Source organism: Anolis carolinensis, chromosome 2 (assembly GCF_035594765.1).
Source record: "Anolis carolinensis isolate JA03-04 chromosome 2, rAnoCar3.1.pri, whole genome shotgun sequence".
Taxonomy (NCBI): Eukaryota; Metazoa; Chordata; class Lepidosauria; order Squamata; family Dactyloidae; genus Anolis; species Anolis carolinensis.
In genome coordinates, this window is record NC_085842.1 from 25566225 (window position 1) to 25577058 (window position 10834).

Genomic DNA, 10834 nt, shown 5'->3' on the forward strand with positions numbered 1-10834 from the left:
TTTTCCAAGCTTCCCTCTACAAAGATGGCGGCCTCACGCCCGGAGGGGGAAACTGTCAATCATGCCTCTTCGCCCAATGAGGAGCGAGTATGCAAATAACACTTCGGGTTTGGAGAACGCTCAAGGCAAAAGCAGAGGAAAGAGGAGCAAAGGCGGTTTGCCGGCGTGGAGCTGAGCATGCTGATCGGTGGGCTGTGTCTTTAAAGGTTGCTAAGCAGGGTCAGCCCTGGTGAGTGTTTGGGTGGGAGAATAGTATTTGCTTAAGGAACTTGCCTTTGAAAATTAATAGGGTTTCCTTATTGTGAACCACTGATAGTGATAACAAAGAGAGGAGTGAAGTGTGGAGGCCTCCATTGGAAGCTGTAAGTCTCAGGTTGTTTAAGTGGGTTCATAGAAAGAGAAACTTGAATTATTATAAAACAGGAAGAAATATTCCTTGAATGGGCTCTACAACAGGCATGGGCCCTCCAGGTGTTTTGGACTTCCACAATTCCAAAGTTTGCCCAGGCCTGATATATACAGTAGAGTCTCACTTATCCAACATAAACGGGCCGGCAGAACGTTGGATAAGTGAATATGTTGGATAATAAGGAGGGAACAAGGAAAAGTCTATTAAACATCAAATTAAGTTATGATTTTACAAATTAAGCACCATCATGTTATACAACAAATTTGACAGAAAAAGTAGTTCAATACTCAGTAATGCTATGTAGTAATTACTGTATTTATGAATTTAGCACCAAAGTATCACGATGTATTGAAAACATCAACTACAAAAATGCGTTGGATAATCCAGAACGTTGGATAAGCGGATGTTGGATAAGTGGGACTCTACTGTAATCCTAAATAGAATACAAATCCCTATCTGATCTAATTGCTATAGGTGCCGTGTTTCCCCAGAAATAAGACAGTATCTTATATTAATTTTTGCTCCCAAAGTTGTGCTACCGGTATGTTTTATTTTCAGGGGATGTCTTATTTTTCCATGAAGAAGAATTTATTTATTGTTGAACAAAATAAATGAGCATTTATCATGTATTATACATTGGTTGTCATCACAAACCAGCATAACCAGACAAACTGTGAAGCCTATCAAGAATTTCTTGTTACTACCATTATTTCCATGTATAACAATCTATGGTACGTACATTTACCAATCCTGCATGCTCTGGTGTTCTGTTTGGTGGGCATGCTTCCAAACAAAAACTTTGCTAGGTCTTATTTTCAGGGGACGCCTTATTTTCAGGGAAACAGGGTATGATGCTCATCCTACTTGTTGGACTAGTTTCCCATCCTGGAGTACACAAACATTGTGGAGTTGCAGTTCATCGTGGCATAGTAATGAAGCCACAAGGAAATGCAGTGATTTAGTGTTTAATCATAGAGTTGGGAGATACGCCATCCAGTCCAGCCTCATTCTGCCAGGCTGGAATACACAGTCAAACCACTCCCAGCAGATGGCCAACCCACCCTGAAAGTTGTTATCATCACCAATCCTTGTTAACACAACAAGCCAAATGATCAAAATCTCATTTTCACAGGGACAGAAAGTGAGGTGAAATCTTCTAGCCAAGGGTACAGACAGTAAAACAAACTATATATATATATATATATATATATATATATATATATATATATATTGTGTTTAGAAGGCTTTCGTGGCTGGAATCACTGGGTTGCTGTGAGATTTCCAGCCTGCGTGGCTCTATTCCAGAAGCATTTAATGACCCCTCCATGCTATCTTCCTTTATCAACCTGGTGGTCCATTTTATACTATTTTAATTTTACTCATCTTATGCTCTAAATCAGTTTTTATGGTCAATGTATCATTCTCGCATGATGTCGATTTTATTGTGTTTTTATTTATGGTAATGTGTCTTAACTTGTACTTTGTATATTTCTTTTGGGCCTTTGCCCCGTGTTAGCCGCCCCGAGTCCCTGTGCGGAGATGGTGGCAGGATAGAAAAATAAAGCATTATTATTATTATTATTATTATTATTATTATTATTATTATTATTCTCTCCTGACATTTCGCCCACATCTATGTCAGGTATCCCCCGAGTTTATGAGGTGTGTTGGAAACATATTATTTGAGAACACAAAAATGCTTGACCACTCTAACAACCACCATGTCAGACTACACAGAGAAGCCACTGAAATCCACAAGCATATGGACAATTTCAGCAGAAAAGAGGAAACCATGAAAATGAACAATATCTGGCTACCAGTATTAAAAGACTCTAACATCAGGACAGTAAAAAAAGAACAACACTCAGAAGACGGGAATTCCAGACAAGAAACAATCAGGGCCAGCTATCACCTCCCAACAAAGAATTCCCCCAGGCAGGAAGCAGCCAGGGTTTAAAGCTGAAATGCCATTCAATGGTAATCAAAGTGGCCAATTGCAACATTCACACTTGCCTCAAACAGACAAGAGTTCTTTCTCCCACCCTGGACTTTCCGCAGATATATAAACCCCACTTGCCTAGTTTCCCACAGACCTCAAAACCTCTGAGGGTGTCTGCCATAGAAGTGGGCGAAACATCAGGAGAAAATGCTTCTGGAACACTACCATACAGCCTGGAAAACTCACAGCAACCTATAAATTATAGGTTTGCGTGAGACATGTTGTGTCCCCTTACATTTCATTATTACAATTTATGTACGTATTGCTCATAAGGAATTTGTTTACTTGATTGTGGTGTTGAAGAGAGGTATATCAAAGGTGATCAACAATTGTAGGTATGCATTACACTGGCCAACACGCCTTTTGGTGCCTCAGATGTTAGATCTGTTTCTGGATATATTTGACCTGCTGATTCTAAAAATGGCATCTGTTTCTCCCCATCAGCTCTAAGTTTTGAGATGCAGAACATTTGGTATCTGTCCATCGCCATTGGCTTGCCCATAGAAAAATATGTCCACTATATCTAAGAGCTGATGTGGTCTGGCCAATGAAATTTTCTGAATGAGCCCCCAATTAACTTCAAGAACAGGCTTAAAAATTTAGATACCAAGAAAAAAGTTGTTGGACTGTGCTATGAAAATGGGACTGTAGTGGAATAGGTTGGTGTGATAGCTGTGTGAGTGTAACTATCATGCAAACCAATTCCTTGCTATATGTAATACACAACTAGACTAGCTTTCCTGTATCCCCCCAGAAATTTTACTGGTGTAAATCTGAACTGAATTACTGTGTCACAAAATAGTGCATGTCTAAGACCAAAGCAGCTGGATGATCAAAACCATGAGAACCATTATTTCCATGAAGTTGATTATAAGATTATACTATGTGTGTTCTGCATGCATTTTGATGAAAGGAATATTTTATTGCTTTAAATAGAAAGTGCTGAGAAGGTCGTGGGTACCCATGAGTTTTAGTAGGAATTATTACCGTATCTAGATTAGAGGTTATTTCAGAAAGGCAGCCGTTTGGGAAATGCGGAACAAAATAAACAGTATCGACTGCCCGCTTACATTATAACCGTGTCTTCCACACTTAGTGCTTCCCTCCAGCCACATGAAAAGGAAACATCAGCTCATTTCTGATACGTTCAAGGCCAAGAAACAGAAGCTGGCGTTCGGATCAGAGCCTTCAGAACAAGGTGAGAACGCAAGAAATGTTCGATTTTAAATTGGAGTGACGATAAGAAGGGAAGCATTGTTTCTGGTAGGGTGAGAGATTGAGACTATATCTACATTGTAGAATTAATGAAGTTTGAAACTGCTTTAACTGCAATGGCTTAATGCTTTGAGATCCTGGGAGTTGTAGATTGACAAGGTCTCTAGTTGTTGTATGTTTTGCAGGCTATATGGCCATGTTCCAGAAGTATTCTCTCCTGACGTTTCGCCCAAATCTATGGCAGGCATCCTCAGAGGTTGTGAGCCCGGAAAACATACAACAACCCTGTGATCCCTGCCATGAAAGCCTTCGACAACAAATTGTGCTTTTGTTTGTTTCTATGGTCTCAATTTTCTTTCTTGTATTTTGTGTCAGAGAAGACTGGTGCCTCACCAGTCTACAAATCCATAGCATTTACGTGATGTCTAACTGCATTATGTTGGCAGTGTACATCAGGCATGGGCAAACTTGGGCCCTCCAGGTGTTTTGGACTTCAACTCTCACAATTCCTAACAGCCTCAGGCCCCCTCAGCCGCTAGCGCCCAAGTTTGCCCATGCCTGGTATAGATGCACCCTGAAAGAGGGATTGCTGCATGCCAGGGATACTGAATTCTTATGACATATGATATTTCTGTCACCAGAGGGCCCCGAAGCAGTGGATTCTGCTCTCCAGTTTTTGGCCTCTCTCTTCCCTCGCAAGTTGTTTGAGGATTCCCTGCCACCCTTGATCCTAAGACACCAGATCTACAGCCTCGTCAAAGACCGCACAACTGTGGACAGGCGCCTGGTAGGAGACCCTCCTTCCCTTGATTTCTTCCATCCTGATCTACCGTGGCATTTTGTGGTCCAGAGCAATATGGCTCCTCCTCTAGTTGGTTACTGTAATTCTTAAATGACACTCAACCTATGGACAAGACTCCTTGATTGGAGATCTGTAAGTGGCTCCCATCTCTAGCTCAATCATGGGTCCCAACTTCTCTGAATTGGCCATGTTGTCCCAATGCCTGATCACCATTTCTCAAAGCACTTACTCTGAGCTCAAGAATGGAAAATGCCATGTCAGTGGACAGCAAAAGAGATTTTAAAATGAGCTTAAAGTTACTCTTAAAGAATGGCTTTCAACACTATAGACATTGCTTAGTGTGGTATTGTGTTGTATTGTTTATTATGATTTTTTAATTATTGAATGTGGTTGGGTTTTAAATGCTATTTATTAAGTTATGTCTGTATGTATGTACTTGTTGGCATTGAATATTTGCCTTTTTATGTTGTTAGCCACTTTGAGTCCCATATTGGGAAATGGGGCGGGATAAAAATAAAGTTTGATTTATTATTATTATTATTATTATTATTATTATTATTATTATTATTATTAAAGTAGCATAAACACTTGAGAACTGGGAAGCCCTGACCCTCAAGCAACTCACTCAGGCATGGGCAAACTTTGGACCTCTGACTGTGGGAATTGAAGTCCAAAACACCTTGAGGGTCAAAGTGTGTCTATGCCTGGTCTAACTGGAGGTCAGCTGTTACTAACATGCTATGGATTTTGAAGAGGCACAAATGGAGGGAGAAACGTGCCTAGAGGATGCTGCATCAAGGACCGCCTTCCATCTGGAAATATATGTCCTCATTGTGAAAGACTATGCGGATCCAGAACAGGTCTCCACAGTCAGTTATGGGCCCATCACCAAGACTCTACTAGGAGGGATTGGCTATGATGATAATGATGGTTGTTGCCCAGACCAGACCTTCTTGGACTCTATAGAACATGAGAGTATTCTGGATTTTACTGTGCTCTCAACAAATGCTTAAGGGCACATCAACACTGAAGAATTAATGCAGTTTGACACCACTTTTAACTACCATAGCTCAATCTAAGGATTTCTACTTTGGTGAGGCACTGGACTCTTTGGTAGAGGGCTAAAGACCATTTAAAACTATGGTTCCCAGGATTGCATAACATTGAGCTATGGCAGTTAAAGTGGAATCAAACTATATTCATTCCACAGTATAGATGCACTGTAATGCTGGTTGAAGCAGCAGGAAACCTGGTGGCTGCAGTGCTACACCCAAAGGTTTTGGTGCTCTTAGAGCAGCTACATAGAAGAAGAACTACATTGTTTTCACCTTTTACATGTGGTTTTGAAAATAAATGAAGAGTAAATCAATCCTTCTTTTCTCCCTTTAGAGCCAACTGAAGGATGAGGGACGCATCAGGATATTCCAGCACGGCTTGGATGCAGAAACCTTTTTTGTGACGTTCACAGACGCCTATAAATCAAAGGTCTTAGCTCTGTCCTGGAGGTTTGTGCGATGTCCAGAGATGCAGAGATGCATGGAAGGTAGTAATGGCTCTCTTTCCATCTCTATCAGGTTCTGGAGTTTGCATCTGGAAAGGAATTTGCTCGTACAGTGACCAAGTTTTTGGATTCTGTTGTTACTTCCTGTCCAGACATCAGCTATGACAAGAAGAGAATGCTGAATGAATTTGGATTTAAGGACACCGAGATTACGTGAGTAAATGTTTCTTTGGCAGGGTGGCAAAGAGGCAAGAGGGTGCACCAGTGAAGCAAAGGTATCTTGGGAGCCATATAAATGAGTAAGTATATATAGGTAAGGCTCCTGCATCTATGGGGCTTACGTTCCCGGCTGGATCTTGCTTACATGAAGCCGTAGATATAAATGAACACCATTAAATAATGGGTTGGCCTTTGTGTCTTCTTCCAACATTATGATGCTATGAAATTGCCTCACATGGTTGTATTGGAAGACCTAAAGTTTCCTAGGGAGTTGCTCTCCAACATAGCTCTATTATATTGTCTTAGAGAACCATACCATAAAATTACCTGGCGCACTTAAAAATATCTAAAGGGACTATTTTTCCCAAGATGCAAGTAAATGACAACACAGAACTTGGTTCCCCAGTTATGAAAGACTTAATGTATATAATTTTTCTTACCTCTAACAAGTGTTTTGTTTTACCAGACTGACAGATTTTTCTTGATAGACTGTCATGAATGACAGGGGAGCTATATTAAACTTGTTATCCAATAACACTATGTAACATGATTTTTGTTCCTGGGTTATAAATGTCATTTTCTAATTGGGTCTATCATAAACATATGGAAAAATGTATTAAACTGCAAAAACTTTGTTTGTCCGGGACATCCTGCAGTACATTTTGCTAAAGTTTTTTAATGAATATCTCATAGAGTCTCAACTATTTCAACATAGTTTGAGGCAGCCACAAAACAAAGTTTATAAAGTATAACAACTACTTTCAAAGTAAGTACCGCACAATTAAACAGGAAATAACACTTTCAAGCCAGGAACAGAATTTCTTTCAAATTTTGTTACGTAGTGTAATATGTAGCATATTATGATGATGATGTTTATTTTTATAGTTATTATGATTATTATATTTTATTGAGGTTTGTTTTGATTCATTTTAATGATGCTTTTATACTTTACTGTTTTATGTTTAATTTGTTATTTGTTTATTATGTTTTTAAATGTGGTTTTGGTTGTTTACTTTGTTGTTACTGGGCTTGGCCTCGCTTGTAAGCTGCTCTGAGTCCCTTCGGGGAGATGGTGGTGGGAAATAAAAATAAAGCTGTTATTATTATTATTATTATTATTATTATTATTATTATTATTATTATTATTTAATCCCATGCTTTTTCTCTCCTCAAGGGAGAGTCAAAGCTGCATAGCGAATAAATGCAAAATCACAGAGAAAGAAAGGCTGTATTTACACAGGGATCCAAGAGTACACTTTTGTTGGAAAGTTGTCGCACATCCATGCAGTCAATAGAGCAGAGGGAATCAAGACTGGTAATATAGTATTCCATGGTGTTCCCCTCTTGTGTTTGTGTTCAGGCAACTGGTGAATGCTGGGGTCCTGACTGTCCGCGATGCTGGGAGCTGGTGGCTGGCTGTGCCCAGAGCAGGCCATTTTGTCAAATACTTCATTAAAGGTTATTTGCAACCTTCATTTTCTTCCAAACAAGAGCAATAGTCTCGAAGGAATAAATACATTGTGGTCCAGGGTTGTCAATATTTTGTCAGCTCATGTATATCATGCTGGCTTAATGGCTAATACCACTTCTGTAGGCCTGTGGTGTCAAATTTGTGGCCTTCCATGTGTGCCTGATATATAACCTTCTTAGTCTTTATGTCTTAAAAGTCTTACATATATCTTTGGGTTCTTTTTTGGATTGTTACATTTTTCAAGGTGCTATGATCTCTGCTACGTGATTTTGTTTTTCTCTGCTGGGTTATTGTATTTTTAGTGGTTTTGTTTTATATTACTGGTGTTTTAGAGCAGGGCCTCTTAAATCTTTCCCACTTGCCCTGAATATATAGGCATAGAAATCAAACATTTATTAATAATTCATTGGCATTTGCAAAGCTTGCTAAACAGGCTGATTTTCCTTGTTATGAAGTGTAGCTGAAGCATCTTCTCCAACGTCTGTTGTAAAGTCTGCATGTTTATGTACATGAGTGGCATTCAGAAATCCTTTCATGTTGTCATGTTTCTCCTCGGGTGAGAAAGGCGAGGTAGAAATGTTGTAAATAAATAAAACATTGAACTAAGGAAACCCCATTTGGGAAACAATATTTTAGAGAACTAGCTTTCATTTACTAACCAGCAGATATCAGAAATGAGTGAAACAACATCTTGTTAATCTGTGTATCTTTTCCCAGGGAGAAAAGCTGTGCTGGGTATGATCCAGAAATCCAAATATAAGGAAGTTCTACTATCTGATTTACAGAACCGTCGAACTCCACGTGCTGTGAAACTGGGGATTCCCTACCACATACATGACATCATTGGAGCCCAGCTGGTTGACTGGTATTAGATTTTTCCTTCTCTTTCTTGTGCCATCTCCCAAAAGCTTTAATTGTGTATTTTTGCATGACAGAATGAGGGTTGGACTGGATGGCCCTTAGGCTCTCGTCCAACTCTGATTCCCATGTGTTGACTCCTAGCTGTTAGTCCTTAGCAAGGAAATAAAGAAACCTTTGCAATCATTGAGCACAAATATAGTACTAGTACTCTAAAGGCACCAGATCTGGCCTTAGAAGCTAAGCAAGGCCCATACTTTGATGGAAGAGCATCCGCAACCATCAGTTGATGTAGTCTCTATTTCAGAAGAGGGAACTCTTGAGCATTCATTACCGAAGAAACACCTATGAAATTCATGGGGTCCCTATGATTTGACAGGTGATTTTGAAGGCATGTCAAAACACACACTCACAAACTATGGAGAAAATTGCCAAATAGTTTGGGAAGCACTGGTATAGATCAGGCATGAGCAAACTTAGACCTTCCAGGTGTTTTGGACTTCAGCTCCCACAATTCCTAACAGCCTTGTAGGAATTGTGTGAGTTGAAGTCCAAAACATCTAGAGGGCCAAAGTTTTCCCATGCCTTGTATAGTGTAACCACACATTTTCCAGCATTAAATCCTAGTAGCGCTTCACATGTGGGTTGACATAAAAGGATATGAGTAGGTTTGTACTTATGTTTTCTCCTACTGTTGTACAGGGGACCCAAGAGCTTTGGTTCCCAATTTCAAGCTGCGTATTTATGAGCTAGATATATCCCCACTTGAAAAATTATCTCTGGTATAAATTTGCTAAGTGCCACTACGGTAGGGATGGGTGACTGTGAAGGGTCTAGAGGCTGTTATGTTTTCATGAAGTGCCCAAAAACTCACTTTGTTTTTCAGAAATAGAAATGATTGAGATGAAAATAAGAGGCCATGTGTAGCGAGATAATAGCATAGAGAACTTTCACCACTGGGGTGACTCTGAAGGCATAATTCTGAGCTTTTATCCTTTTTGTTCTGGAGTAAGGCTCTGACCGAGCCAAGGTCTATGTAACTCATAGGTTGCACAATTCTTACTCTATCCTAGAGGGATAATGGAAAACCAATGACATTTTGGAATCTAGAGCTCAAAAACATCCCAGAAACAAGGCTAATGTTTGAGGCACCAAAATGTGTATTTGCCAGTGCTATTTCCTTTGCCAACATTTTAAGATCGTTGTATTTTTTCAAAATAATCTGAGAAATTTCTCTATCCTTTCCAGTGTGCCGACTACGACAGGAACACTCCTCCGATTGGCAGATGATTAAACACGAACCTCGTTATTGTTCATCAGAGATGTGCTTGAAATGACTTTACTTGGGACTCTTGAAGGTGATTCTCGCATATGAGAATCTTTGAACTATAAGCCACAGAGAAATAACTTATTTATGAATGGATGGATAATGTATTTTGCACTTAATATGGTTCCATATGAAGAGAGCACTTCAGCAGGCCATATAACTGCCAAGTAATGATTGCAATGTCAGAGAAGACTATGATGAGAATAGGAGCTTGAACTGTGATCTTTGGCCATAATCTGAAGATAGTGAAGCATATTATGCCTACCCATCTAGGGTAAAAACACCCAACGTCAAACATTTTCCACAATTAATTCGTTACGGTGTTTGGAGTGGATATGTTCCATGCACTCTGAACTTTGGGCTGCCAAGAGATTCAGACGCCCTGAATTAAAAACTTACCTTTCTCTCTTGCCTTTTGTTTAATTTCTTTCCACTGATGGCCAAAGGTTGTGATGCTATGGTCTATTCTAAAAGAGGTTCAACAATAGGACCTGTGCTCAGAACTCAGAAGCTCCCAGCTTCTGGCCCTATTATTTCTAGTTATGTCTGCTCTGTCTGAATGTTATAGTTGCTGCCAGTCAGTAGAGGCTATATTGTATAAGTTATACTGCTGGATTGGCAAAATGTAAGCAGATCCCTATGTTCTCTTGCTTGGACTGCTTTCACCAAAGATACCAAAGACTTAAACATTGGTATCTAAGAATGCTTATCTGGTCAAGCATTATTTTAGCCATATCCAACTTGAGAGCATGGTTGCACTTTTCCAGCAGCCACTATTTCTAAAGGTATATCTAGGACCAGATAGATAGATAGCCAGCTCTTGTCATCTGGTGAGTTTGGTTCCAAGACTGGTTCCCTTATATGACATGAGATCAACTCAAATGAAAAACTGAGGCTCTATAAAACAGCAGCAGGATACAACAAAGTTTGACATATAGGAATGTGTTATTGCCCCAACCTTATTTTCCATCTTCATAGTAATGATGCTTCATCTTATTGATGGGAAGCTTCCCACTGGTGTGGAAGTGATCTG

General features: G+C 39.7%; 1 protein-coding gene across 5 annotated transcripts; it reads left to right on the forward strand.

Annotated features, from left to right (window-relative positions):
* Window positions 1-88: 88 nt before the first annotated feature.
* Window positions 89-10205, forward strand: stk19 (serine/threonine kinase 19). Of its 5 annotated transcripts, XM_062973659.1 has the most exons (9): window positions 97-229; window positions 968-1140; window positions 3505-3606; window positions 4265-4410; window positions 5815-5910; window positions 6000-6139; window positions 7506-7603; window positions 8334-8481; window positions 9723-10205. In XM_062973659.1, exons 3-9 carry the CDS (start codon window positions 3522-3524, stop codon window positions 9766-9768), a joined length of 759 nt encoding a protein of 252 aa, XP_062829729.1. In that variant the 5' UTR covers window positions 97-229; window positions 968-1140; window positions 3505-3521; the 3' UTR covers window positions 9769-10205. The 5 variants fall into 5 exon arrangements, with proteins under 5 accessions (XP_062829730.1, XP_008103898.1, XP_003218037.1 ...); XM_062973660.1 differs by lacking the exon at window positions 968-1140 and having other exon boundaries at window positions 89-229; window positions 5815-5968; window positions 6079-6139; XM_008105691.3 differs by lacking the exon at window positions 968-1140 and having other exon boundaries at window positions 89-229; window positions 8402-8481.
* The last annotated feature ends 629 nt before the right edge of the window (window positions 10206-10834 follow it).